Raw genomic sequence first — 14,041 nt, 5'->3', positions numbered from 1 at the left:
AGACAGTTACAACAAAATGTTTCTTCGTGATCTCTGACTTCTGTACAGCAGAGCACATAGAGACACATGCACCCTAGACTTTCAGCCTGGCCTACAGCTTTCCCATCTGGAACTGATTGCAGATTTTTGCAGGTGCAGTCACTTTGGAATTTCAAGCAATTTGAAGGCAGATGTGCTGGCACTTAGACAACTGGCTGCCTGACTTGTAGGTAAAATCAGGCATTGGCTATGTAGAGGTAATCGCTTGCACACTATTTGCTGAAGGTATAAAATCTGAGAAATTTTATTATATCTTTAAAAGGATTGCCTGTTTTCCCTCAAAAACTTTAGTTGTTCTGACAGACCACACTCCATTTAAAACAGTGAAAACAATCTCCTACCACCATACAGTTATCAGTCATTCAAAATAAATTTTGAAGGCCTTATTTTTCCCTCCTACAGCTATTAAGCATTATGCAACATATTGAATTATTAACTTAAAAGAACATTTTTCCATCCTTTCAAAAACAATTTAGAGTTAGCATTAGCCAATCTAGCTTAATACTTCCTAAGTTCTAATTCTTAGTACATTACTACAAGATTTATACTAAGAAAGGAAATCTCTCAATAATTTCCCTTCACGTATCGCAAACCTGGCTTGCCATGTGAGGGATGTCTACACTGCATCAAAAGTTTAGACTGGAACTCACCCAGTATTCAAGTTGGCTTAGGTATGAATACAGAACCTCTATGCAACCAAGCTCATCCATACTGTTGCTGGTACATTTTAATCAGTATCCACCTTAACAAGTTTAAAGCAACACCTCGTAGGCCTATTCAATCAGTAACAACAATTCTGGATCACACTATATATACACCTGGATTTCCTTAAGAATAAGGGAATGGATTTGCTAAGATTCAGTTTACAATTGAAGACTACCCAAACAAACAAAAAGAAAACTACAGACATGTGCAGTTATCTAAAAATTAGGGGGGGGGGGGGTGCAACACATGACATCTGCTTGGATTTAGCATTAGCATTTTGGTTTTAGTGGATTGATAACCATAAATAGTCATATATAAACTAATGTAAGAAACTTGTAACAGTGAGAGTGGTTTTGAAAGTCAGTACCAATATTTAGTTTGCATTGTAGCTTTAAAATGTAATTACTCCTATTGTCTGTTCCAGTCACTCCTCCACATCTGTAGTCCTGGGTCCAGTGCTAAGCTCCCCAGTACACAAGAGACATGGGCTTAGTGGAGCATATCCAGCAAAGGACCGTTAAGAGTAAAGGACTGTAGCATATTTCATGAGTAGAGGCTGAGAGAGCTCAGTTTGTTGTGCCTGGAATAGAAGAGACTTGGGGTGGTCTCATCAATGTTTATAAATATCTGATGGGAGGGAGTAAAGAGGACAGAGCCAAACTCTTCTCAGCAGCAGCACAACCCAAAACACAGGAGGTTACATTTGAACATACGGAAACACTTTTTAAATTTTATTTTGCTGTGAAGGTGACTGATCACAAGAAGCGACTGCCCAGAGAGGTTGTGGAGTCTCCATCCTTTTAGGTACTCAAAATCTGACTGGAGACAGTCCTGACCAACCTGTTCTAGCTGACCCTGCTCAGGGGGATTGAGCAAACCATCCCAGAGGGATCCCCAGTGGGATCACCACTCTCCAGTTCAATGAGCATGTGGCTGTTGGCCACTCTCCGTTCCTGTGACTCCTCACAGCAAACAGGGGTGGTCTGACAGGTACCCACAACCTCTTGCTGCTGCCATTCTTCCCTTCTCTGCTATGTTCTCCTACCCTCACAGCTTCTGACCCAGCACATGAGATGTACACCTCCCCTACCTGAGCCAACTTGTCGAGTTTCACGTATTAAGGAGGAAGACACTTGAGAGGCCTGTAACACGTGGCAACTAAGAGCAAAGATCCATGAGTTCACAGGTCCAAGTAAACAATGTTTGTTCTTCATATTTTTTTTATGCTGTACTTTTAGCCTATGAACTTAGTCTGACATTTGCCCCAAGCTGTTATTCACAAACAAAACTTTCAGTCATGCTGTTTTCTGAACCTGGCTCAGACGACTGGCGGTAGAGGTTAAAATCCAAACCGTGCTTTCGCTCAACTTGAAAACAGAATGCTAAAGGCCATTGCCATGCCTGCTCCCCCAAAATGAGATGAGTTCATCTACAATTAATATCACAGACGAGAAAAGCTACATCCATAGACAGCAGTGCAAGGAGTCTTTAGTCTTACACCACTAAAACAGATAGGTTACACAGAAAACCTCTAGCTAAACTAGTCTGAATACTCAAGCCTCTATCCCAGCTAGCTATACAGGGTCCTGTATTTATACCCACATCCTTTTTGAGAAATAGAAAAAAACATGCAATAACTGTGACCTGGTCTTCATGAGGCTTTTACCTAGTGTGAGTCACTATAAAGCTGGATTCACAAAGAAACTTCGGATACCTGAAATTAGAATCCCAGACGTTTCTGCTCCATCAGCCGAAACGCAGGGAAAGGAACTGTCTTCTTAACTGCTAGTCTGAAACTGCTGAGGGAAACAATGTATCACCCGTCTTTGCAACCTCAGTCCCAAAAAAAAGCATGCCTTCTACAGAGGATTCATAGTCTTGATGCTTCTCATGGAGCCAGGCACCTTAGCCCTTCCTCTCTTTCCAAAGCAGAGGAGGAACTTCTCTTTCTTTCTTGTAAGGGCAGCTTTTGGGTTCCTCGCTAAGATACAGACATGCTCTTTTAGACAACAGCCTCACAGGTATAGAGTGGAACTATCAAGTTCGAAACAATGTCTTCTCTGCTGTAGGCAGGCCACTTGGCTGTCATGCTTTTGGTTGCTGGAAGAACACTCTCTAGTCACCCTCTCCTGATCAGGTGATTTGCAGAGAATAACGAGACACAAATGCTGCCGGAAGCAAAGCACAGAGGTAGGAACTCTGCTCTTCGATGCAGTCACCCAGGAGCACGGATGGGTGCCAGTGACCCCTCCAGATACTGTCTCATGCAAGTCATTAGTCATTATACTACAGATTAAAACCCCAGTCTCAATATCCAAAATAGCTAAAAGTGAGTGCCCTAAACATTAGGCTAGAGAGACATGTTCTCTTTTCCCTATTTTTCTTCTGGTCACAGGTAAATCAATGTCTCATTCTGTGCTGCACAGTGGCCCAAGTTCCACAGTTGGGATACAAAATGCTTTCTCATCTGCAACAGCCCAAAACAAGCTGAAGCACATGCTCCAAGAAGCCAGAAGATATGTTGGAGCCCCTTCATTCAGAGACTGAGCATCACTCTCCACTGCTGATGAGTGCTGTAATTTATATGCTGCTATGTAAAAGAAGAAAGAACTATGAGCCATCTTGCCTGAATTTTTTTGTTTGCTTTTTTAAGAAAGGACTTTGTGCCGGCATACTTTGTGTGAAACTTCTTAGTCTGCAGAGAGATGTACCCACATATAAAATGTAGGTATTTTATTGACCTATAAGACCCACATGGTGGGATATCTCCAATATCAACCACAAATGTTCTTTAGTGTGATCTCTACCCAGAATTCCCCAAACTTCCTAAAAAATTGGAAAACTCCTGGAAATTTTACAACAAAATGCAGGCATCTGAGCAAGTTCATCAGGCATTCTAGAAATGACAGACTTTAAGGTGACCAATTCTTCTTCTAGCCTACATCAATAGCCTACATGGAAGAGGAAAAGAAAAAAGTAAATTATCTGAAATGTGCCTTAGTGAAAATAATCTCCTACTGGGAATGCAACTTTAAAACAAGCTTAGAACTAATTCCCAGATATAAAATAAATAGATTAATAAATAAAAAACCCTCTCTTGACCCTTTCAGAAACAGGGATGGTAAAGAAAAATGGGTGAAAATTTCCAGAATTTCCAGGGGTCAGGAGGGAGGGGGTGGGAAATGAAGGAAAATCTCTTGTGAACATTTTGAAAATTTGAAAGAATATCAATTGGCATTCAAACAAGATAGCCAGAAGTTATAGAAATAATCATTATTTTTGTTTATACTACTTGACCTTCATTCCCTAGAAAAAAAAGTAGTGCTGTGGTTTTGGTACCCTGAACTGTGTGAACTGAACTCTCTGCAATGTGGTGGAGTGCACCTGCCACCACACACCCAGCTGCTATCGCCCTGACCCCCACACTGAGGTGGTACCTAAAGCAGGGCTGGGAAATGAGTGGGTCACACTTCTTTCCAATCTTGTTCTACCTGGGAGACACTACAGTTGCTTCCTACTCCTGCTGGGTGTTTGGTTCACTTCAAAGGCTGAATCAGATTACAAGATAAGTGGGCATCTCTGCAATGAAAAGAACTCCAGAAACTGCTCCCAGACAAGATGAAAATGGGGGGCCGGGAGGGTGACTGCGTTAAAAGGAGGAAGAAGAGAGGGGATGAAAGGAACATCGTATCCTTTCGCACTGGTGGAACCATATGGCCCACTCCACCGTGCATTATCAGTCTGTGAGAACATCCAGTCCTCCCTATACTCCAAAACTCTCCTCCTCTCCTTCATTAAGAGACAATGGAAAGCTTAACTTCCATAAGCGAGAGCACTTTATCTCCCAACATTACAGTCGTTTCATATCCAGCAGGAGTTTAATCCCTGGTAATTTAGATAAATTACCGCGTGCTTTAGGAGGTTGGGGTTAAAACTGCAAGATTTTCAACTGATTACAAAAATAAACAGCCAGTTATTAAGTCCTAACTGAGTAATTTGCAGCTTATTTCACCCTAGCTAATTAAAATGTAATCACTATTGTTTGGCAATGTGCATTCTGTCAGCAGTTTTACGTCGGAAAAGAAATCATGCCAAGAAAACACAAAAAAAGCCTTTCACTCGGAATTGGCTTGATCTAAACTGCCTCTTTAGCCACCGAAACTGTAAAACAAATAAGTTACAACCTCCTGACAACGCCATAAAGAGAAAAAGAAAAAAAAAAAAATCCCAAGCCCTCCCCAAGATAATGAACTATTTTAACGAGTACCATCCTTTCCAGACGCGCTGGGCAGCTGGCCACGTTGCCAGCAAGCGCCTCGCCACCCCTAGACCCGGCAAAGCCTGGCCCGGGGCAGCGCCCACTGCACCCTGCCCCGGTCCTAGCCCGGGTCCCGTCGGCCCAAACCCTGCTACAGGCAGCGAGCGACTCCCGCGGCCGGCGGGACGAGCGCGGCAGGCTTTCCTTTCGCTGTGACTTTTGTTTTTAAGAGGGTTATCCTCGAACCTCTCCCCGGCCGGGGTTTTGTGCCAACACCGCAGCCCTCGGAGCTGCCTTCCCCGAGCCGTCGGTGCGATCGGTCCCAGTTCGTAGCGCACGGGGAAGCCGAAGGGAAGCGAGAGGCGCTCCCCAGGCGCTGCGGGGCCGTGCTGTCCCGAGACGTGGAGGTGGCCGCGCTGCCCGCCAGGCTTGTTCTCAAAGGGACTTGGGGGCTACAGAGGGAGACGTGCTCCGGGGGGTCCCTCATTTATTCGGCTCAATGCGTGCACAGTCGAGAACAGGTGGGGAAGGGAGAATGGAAAACCTCTGCCCAGAGAGGTTACGGATGCCCCATCCCTGGAAGTGTCCAAGACAAGGTTAGATAAAAGGAGTGCGTGTAGCTGGAAGGCGGGGACGGGCGGGCAGACACCCGCTGCCCTTACACCACCTCCCGCATCGCTTCCAGGGCAGCCGCTTTAGGAGCTTCAGGGGCTCGCCCTCCCTCCGCACAGCTCACTGCATTTCATACCACGCAGCTCTCCCCACGCCTCGTCCCCGCTTCCCCCCACGTCATCCCCGTTTCGCCACCACCGTTATCCCGAAGGAGAGGCAAAAATAAGAGAAGCCTTACCCGCACCCTCACCGGGCCGGCACCCACTGTCCCCCCTCACCCCTCGTTAAAAGCAAAGCCCAAAGCGCACCCCTCGGGGCCGCCCCGTCCCGGCCACCACCTGTGAGGAGCCCTCGCCCCCTGCCCGCCGCCTCCAGGTGCCGGCGGGGCTGGAGCCGCCGCGAAGTTTGCCGGGGGTGCGCCCGGGCACCCGGCCACCCCCCGGGCGGGCAGCGGGATCACCCCGCCCGGCGCCGTGCCCCTACCTGGAAGTGCTTGAAGAAGGCGGAGATGCGGGTGATCTGGAGGCTCAGGCACCTGGAGGTGCATCTGGCCGTGGAGAAAGCCTCGTCCTCCTTGCGGGCGCCGGCCCCCGGCCCGGCGGGGCTGCCGCAGGCGGCCGCTGCCCAGAGGAGCAGGGCGAGGGACGCGCCGGGCACCATGGCTGGGCGGGCGGGGGGGCAGGAGGAGGGCAGGGGGCTGCGGGGGGCGGCAGGCGCCGGGGTGCGCTCCCGCTCGCCGGGCGGGTGCCGGGCTGCGGTGGGGGCAGAAGGCTCCGCGGCGCAGAAACTAAACAAGAAAGTTCAATCATCCAACTCCCCTCGCCCCTTCCCTCCCCGCGGCCCTCAGCCCTCCCCCGCGCCGGCAGCGGGCGGGCCGAGCCTGACAGAGGCGGCGCCATTGGCTGCGGCGAGCGCCAGCACCGGGGCGGGCGGTGCGGCCGCGGGCAGGTCGGAACGGCACGGCACGGCACGGCTCGGCTCGGCTCGGATCGGATCGGCACGGCTCGGCCGGCTGCTCGCCGCCACCTGTGTGGCGCCCGGCCGTTAGCGGCGGGGCTGGCACCGCCCTCCCGGCCCGCGGTGGGGTCCAGCGGCCTGTGAAGGGTCGGTCAGTAATGCGGAGGTGCCGGCCACCGCTGCGGTGCCTCCGAGGGAGAGCTGCGAGAGCGGAGCTTTAAAATGGCTCCCGGGCGGTGCGCGGCAAGTTAGGAGGTCGTTTCGCTCCGCTCCGGCAGCTGCTGGCGGTGCGGGGTGTAGCACGGGTAGGTGCTGCATGCCTCCGCGTACCTGCGGCCTCTGCCTCCTCCCGCCGCGGGACAGGGCGAGAGAGGCTCCTCACGGGGATCTGAGGGCCGGGCCTCCCGAGCGGGAAAATCCCGAGGCCGCGCGAGCTGAAATAAGTTGTCTTCTGGCCGTTTCAGGAGATGGTAGCGTGAGAAGCTCGCTAGTAATAGTACCTGTTAATAGTACTAGTTACAGTTGCTGCTATAAATAGTCGTTTAACATGGTTATGGAACACTTACACAGCAGGAGTCTTCTTTACCGAAACAAGTGTTAGGGTAAGCTAAATACATTTTAGGAAACTCACCTAAAATCTAATCAAAATGCAGCAAGGTCTTTGACCAGTCTTGCTTGTACAAATTTTACACGGCTATAATTATTTTCCTAATGGATACTCCATTGTACACAAATGTGAAATAAAGCATATACCTCAATGCAGTTTTTCTTCCCAGAATCCATATATACATTTTCCACAAACCTATACATATACATCTGTAAAACAGAAAATCAAACTATAAAAAGCTTTGTTAAATCCAGACTAAATCCATAGTTAAACCGTATGAGTAACATACAGATTGTACGGGTAACATACCAATACAACAGGAAGCGAAACAAATTCTAGTTTAGATGTTACTTTGCAGCTCACAGTGCCTGAGCTAAATCCTCCTGTCAGTTGACTAGAAATCTTCACTCGAGAGAAGCCAGTAGGCCACGTTCACTCCTGCAAGTGTTAACAAACTGAAATGACAGTCCGTGTCCTTCAATGCCTGAGGGAGCACAGTAACCAGAAGGGGTCACCTGCCACTTCCTGGCATAGAAGTTGCCCCGCTGCTTGCACTGTGTAAGCGTTCTGAGCAGGCTGTTTTGGAAATGTACCAAGGGAGACCATCTCAGCTACACCTCCAGAAGTATTCCTCATCTTGGGAGCTGGACTGATTACCTATGGCTTTCAATGAACAGGAGTAGTAGGTGGCCCGGAAATACCGATCCCAATCCAGGCAGATTTCTTGCTGCTAGAGAACTGGTTAGGGTTCTGCTGACAGCAGTTGATGAACTTAGCCTACTCTGGCATCTCTGTGTTGAAAAAGAATAAGGAACCACGTTATAGACCAGCACAGAAGTAAAAGCACAATCCCAGCAATACTGTGACAAACAGTTATGGGACCATTCAGGCTTTGATATTAAGTTCAGAAAATCACAGTCTCTAACTGACTAATTTTCAGATAGGTTTTATTAAACCTTAGCTGAATCTTTTGCAACCTTTTGCCTTGAGTCAGGAAAAGAAAATTGCTTCACTGATTCATAGTGTTTACAGATACACCAAATGCTTTCAAGTTTTGCCATATTTTAGCAGATAATAAGAACTGCCTAAAAAAAAAAAATATGTTACCATCTATAAATCAGACTACAGATCTAGAGAGGGCAGATGGTTCTATAGATATAACCCCAGTGTTAGTGCTAATGCAATTTATGTTGTATATTATAATCCCCAGCTCTGAGTAAAAGGGTATGAATCCTGTTTCCTTTGTTTTATAAAGTCTGGTAGCAAAGGGCATAGAGCCCTTAAAAATTAAAAAGTTCATGAATACACAGTTTACTCAGTTGCTTGTGTTTGAAAGGTCACGGTTACAGAGATCATCAGTGTAGTCTGTGAATTCCTTTTAAGCAAGGGCCAACTCGGTTAGCACACAAAAGACCGGCTGTTCAGTTCCAGTAAAACAGAATTCACACAGGTCCTGTTCCCTTACATGGAGATTAAGAAACAGGCTCCCCAGCTCAAGAATTTTGTGGGTAATCAAAACCCACTACAGGCTAAATATCCAACAGATTGAAAGGTAAGATACATACCTTTGTGAATACAGTCATATTAGAGAGCTTAGTAAATTGGTTCTAGAATACATTCATTTGGAAATAAATGAGATGCAAAAAAACAGCAATCTTTAGGCATAATCATGGAATCATTTAATTGGTCAGACATCTTTGGATCTTTCAGAAGTCCCAGATAATACAGTGGTAATCTTTCAAAACAGACAAGATTCTTTTTTTAGTGAACTTTTCAGAACACTTCTTGCAACTATTCTTGGATTTATTTTTGTTTTCTGAATCACAAGTTATTTTTCAGACATCAGTTGTTATTTACTTGTATGTAAGCATACCTACCTTTTTTCCTTATTAAAATAGTAGCCAAAACCACAAAAATATATGTAATAGATACATTCTTACATTTTGGCTGTTTGGTTTTTGTTTGTTTGCTTGCTTGTTTGCTTGCTTGCTTGTTTTTTGATAAATGAAAATAAATAATCTTTTAGTATTAGAATCTTTTAGTATTTTGATTCAGTACCAATATATTATTGCAAATACAGAGTATTGATCTTATTTTTAAAAATACAGGTTTTATTATCCTATCTGTTCTTCAAACCAGTGTGACATACCTGACAATGTACACACAAGCGTTTTTGGAGACCAGCTTTGAGAAACTCGGGGCTGTTTTTTCACAGGAAACAGCGCCACATACTGGTTTTGCGAAGTGAGAGCTACTGGGCGTTGTACTGATTTATTTCTGTTTAATGAGTTGGTTTTAATCGATTTTAAATTAAACTTAAGTAATCTTAAGTAATTATTTCTTACCATAAAGTAATTAACAACACTATTCTATAATTGCACATAAACAAAGAAAGGAGATAGTGTTAATATTAAAAACTATATTTTTTTAATAAACTACTCTATTTTAACACAATGATTTAGTTTATTCTACTAAATGGCCCTAAAGTGCCATTCTTTACTCAATTCTCTTTGGCTTTAATTATGTTATATAAAACGTGATTATAAGTTCAGGTACAACATTTGAACAATAATTTAAACAAACACATTTATTTTCAAGAGCATTTCCCAAATTAAAAAGAAAAAAAAAACTGAATAGAAAATCATTACCTTAAATGTTTACCTTTAAAACAAATTGCTTGCCATAATCTCCACTGAATTCCACAGGGACTTTCTCTGAAGCACTTCTTTAATTCAGCTCTACGACTTATATTTGAACTATATTGGCTTTTTAAAGAGCAGTAGTCTGTGTTTTTTTAGTGAATTCGTGGGCAGAGGTTAAAGAGACTATTATGTGTCCCACCTATGCTGCATATTCAGTTCACCAGTATTCAGGACATACATAAGGAAGGTAATATATGTGAGATATACAGTAATTTAGATGTAATATTAGATGTAGTTTTTAATCTCTATTAACATTACTTATAGATTTGTAAAGCTGTGGGAGATGGCTGATCCACTTGTGATTTCTTGATCATGATTTCCTGCTAGCAGCAGTTCACCAAAGAAATTGCAGTAGCGAGAGCTCTGCTAGGTAGTGGTCTTTTATTTGCTGTCTGAGGTTTGAATACAGACTGTGTCTGCTGCAGTTTACTGATGCTCAAGGGAAGCTGAAAGCATTTACCATGGAGAATGAAGTCATTTTGAAAGATGCTTCCACAAAATTGTTTCTTTCTGCAAGTGAAACGATGGAAGCCAGAAGTGATATTAAAAGCAGGATGAATTTGTGCCAGAATTTGTGTCTTCTGTGAACAAATCTTGATGCCTGTGACTGAGAGGATGAAACAGATTTTCATATGAATTTCCACATTCCTTCGAGGACCAAATGCATCTTGGTTCCTGTGCTAAGGGCAGCATAGTAACTCTTGAGAGTAACCATGCCCAACTCTGGGTTCTCAAAGGCACATTTCTTGCCTGTGGAAGTCACACATGGGATCCCTGAAGTTAAGACTTTCTGAAACTTCTTTTGAGGAACATGATTTTGTATAGTCCTAACTCAGGCCCTGAAAGCAAATTCCAGAAATCTCTATCTTATATAGCTGATACTCTTCATTCATAGGTGAAGAACTGTAGTCCTTATAATAATACTTTCTGACAGGAACAAATCATTTTTCTTTGTTGCTGTTTTCTCTTGTACGAGCGAAATCCATGGTAGGTAGTTGGAATATTAGCAGTGGAGTTAACGGTCACAGTGGAAGGCAGGACAAAATAACGTTTCACTGTTCAAAAAATCTCACCATCTGTGTCTAAAGCACGAGTCAACAGATGCTTGTCCAAAGATTGCTGTCAAAATGCAGGAAAAAAGTTAGGTGATTTTGAATGATGTGGTAGGCCTTGTCACATGGGCGCAGGAAACACAGGCACAATGAGTTCTGAGGAAGCATCTGGAGGAAAGTGGTGAGATAGCTTGAGAGATATTCACTGGGCACTCTTCTCAAACACGAGAAGAAATGTAACAGAAAGCATGAAAGTCCTTATTTAAAAATGTAAGAATTAGATGAAAAATAAATGCTGATGTCAACTGAAAAGAAAAAAGAAAAAAGAAAAGAGAAAAGAGAAAAGAGAAAAGAGAAAAGAGAAAAGAGAAAAGAGAAGAGAAGAGAAGAGAAGAGAAGAGAAGAGAGAGAAGAGAAGAGAAGAGAAGAGAAGAGAAGAGAAGAGAAGAGAAGAGAAGAGAAGAGAAGAGAAGAGAAGAGAAGAGAAGAGAAGAGAAGAGAAGAGAAGAGAAGAGAAGAGAAGAGAAGAGAAGAGAAGAGAAGAGAAGAGAAGAGAAGAGAAGAGAAGAGAAGAGAAGAGAAGAGAAGAGAAGAGAAGAGAAGAGAAGAGAAGAGAAGAGAAGAGAAGAGAAGAGAAGAGAAGAGAAGAGAAGAGAAAAGAGAGGAAAGGAAAGGAAAGGAAAGGAAAGGAAAGGAAAGGAAAGGAAAGGAAAGGAAAGGAAAGGAAAGGAAAGGAAAGGAAAGGAAAAAGGAAAGGAAAGGAAAGGAAAGGAAAGGAAAGGAAAGGAAAGGAAAGGAAAGGAAAGGAAAGGAAAGGAAAGGAAAGGAAAGGAAAGGAAAGGAAAGGAAAGGAAAGGAAAGGAAAGGAAAGGAAAGGAAAGGAAAGGAAAGGAAAGGAAAGGAAAGGAAAGGAAAGGAAAGGAAAGGAAAGGAAAGGAAAAAAGGAAAGGAAAGGAAAAAAGAAAAGGAAAGGAAAAAAGAAAAGGAAAGGAAAAAAGAAAAGGAAAGAAAAGAAAAGAAAAGGAAAGGAAAGGAAAGGAAAGGAAAGGAAAGGAAAGGAAAGGAAAGGAAAGGAAAGGAAAGGAAAGGAAAGGAAAGGAAAGGAAAGGAAAGGAAAGGAAAGGAAAGGAAAGGAAAGGAAAGGAAAGGAAAGGAAAGGAAAGGAAAGGAAAGGAAAGGAAAGGAAAGGAAAGGAAAGGAAAGGAAAGGAAAGGAAAGGAAAGGAAAGGAAAGGAAAGGAAAGGAAAGGAAAGGAAAGGAAAGGAAAGGAAAGGAAAGGAAAGGAAAGGAAAGAAAAGAAAAGAAAAGAAAAGAAAAGAAAAGAAAAGAAAAGAAAAGAAAAGAAAAGAAAAGAAAAGAAAAGAAAAGAAAAGAAAAGAAAAGAAAAGAAAAGAAAAGAAAAGAAAAGAAGAGAAGAGAAGAGAAAAGAAGAGAAAAGAAAAGAAAGAGAAAAGAGAAAGAAAGATGAGAAAAGAGAAAGAAAGATAAGAAAAGAAGTCACAGTATTTAGAATGGAAAATGGTGGTTGATAAGAGTTTAGCTGTATGAATGAATAAGAAGGACTGAGCAGGAGAGACATTGTACCAAAGAATGCAGATTTAAACAAGCTTTGATTTTCAAGATATGGAGATCAAAGCCTTAGAATCAAAGATGGTACCTGAATGATGCTCCTGAATGAGATTTGGTCCACAGTGCTAAAGAAAGGAGACAAAACAAGAGACAAATTGTGAACACATTGAACTTGAGACCCCCAGAGAGAAAGGTCAGAGTCAAACAATGCTGTTAGTTCAATGAACATACTTATTTCCTCCCAGGGACTCTCATCTTTTTCAGGGTCATATAGAATAGAGCAAAGCCAAGGCCTCACTCCAAATCTGTGTCTTCAACTAGTTCGCAAAAATAAGTTCTCCAATGAAAGTATATCTTACTGACACATTCCCAGCTACCTCTTGTCACTCAGGTCATTTGGTCTGAGTTCTTATTACAAATAGACCATAAGTCTTTGTCTTGTGTTTTGTACATCCTGTACTTATCTACTGTTTGAAATAGAGTATGTTTATAAAAAGGTATCCACTCTTTATATCAGGACAGAAACTAATGTAGAAATCAAAACATCTTTGGTGAAGGTTTTTTTGTTCATTTGTTTTGGTTTTGGTTTGTTTTTTGTGGTTGTCCTACTTTTAAAAAGTACACCTTACTTCTAGTCTGACTGCAGTTTTTATTAATGTTTAGACATTGAACTTTTTACCACCTTTTGGAAAAAGGAAGACTGCCTTTCATGTTGAAATCCACCTGAAGATAGATTGAGATCCATCTGAAGATATATCTGGGATGCAAGGGGAGGTTACTTTGCAGACCACAATTAACTTCTTTTATAAATTAGCCAGACCGAGCTTTCTTTGTCATGTTTTGCCGTATTGCAGGTTTTGCAAATCCAAGGCAATTTCTGCAGTTGTTTCTCGTTTTTATTTTTTGTTTGTTTGTTTTTCCAAAACCTTTCCAACCTTGAGGTGTGGACATGATATTCTAGTAAAGGTGTCAATAATAACATACAGATACAATATTAGTCTGTCTTATTAGTCTTCACCTTACATTGTTAAGAGCTACATTAGTCTCAGTCACTGTATTACAATGTGAGCTCATGTTCAGTTGGTTACTCACCAAACCCCAAAGGCTTTCATAGATACAAGCTTTCCAAGAAACATTATTTGTGTCTTGTGTGACCTACTTTCTATGTTCCTGGATGTACAACCTTGCATATGGCAGCATTAAAATGTATGATGTTTAAAAATGAATTCACATTACTGAGTGACTCGGAATTTTCTATATATTATTTACCACTTGAGTCAATAATCATGTCATATGCATAATTCCTCAGAAGCAATTTTATTTTTCATTTCTAGGTTACCAATACACAAAATGAACAATACGGAGTCAAGGACAGCACTAATCCCATGAATTTCTGTGACGTTTTCCCATTTACAATTAGTGTTGGAGATTTGTTATCAAAACCTTTTTTTTTTTTTTCCCAGTCTGATTAATACAAATATGTTTTACATTGATTATTGCTAATGTCAAATTTTAGTTAGAAAGTCACATAAAAATAAGC

At 42.8% G+C, this 14,041-nt stretch overlaps 1 protein-coding gene across 3 annotated transcripts in view; it reads right to left on the bottom strand.

Annotated features, from left to right (window-relative positions):
* The window catches only part of ANOS1 (anosmin 1), a 143,236-nt gene extending 136,804 nt beyond the window's left edge, over nt 1–6,432 (bottom strand). For all 3 annotated transcript variants that reach the window (XM_066982325.1, XM_066982334.1, XM_048066800.2), the window contains exon 1: nt 6,098–6,432. In XM_066982325.1, the coding sequence (XP_066838426.1) occupies nt 6,098–6,274 (177 nt within the window). In that variant the 5' untranslated portion in view covers nt 6,275–6,432. The remainder of the gene's footprint in view (nt 1–6,097) is intronic.
* Nucleotides 6,433–14,041: the final 7,609 nt, after the last annotated feature.

Source organism: Anser cygnoides, chromosome 1 (assembly GCF_040182565.1).
Source record: "Anser cygnoides isolate HZ-2024a breed goose chromosome 1, Taihu_goose_T2T_genome, whole genome shotgun sequence".
Taxonomy (NCBI): Eukaryota; Metazoa; Chordata; class Aves; order Anseriformes; family Anatidae; genus Anser; species Anser cygnoides.
The sequence above is the reverse complement of the archived record's forward strand: the minus strand, read 5'-3'. Positions and strand labels throughout refer to the sequence as shown.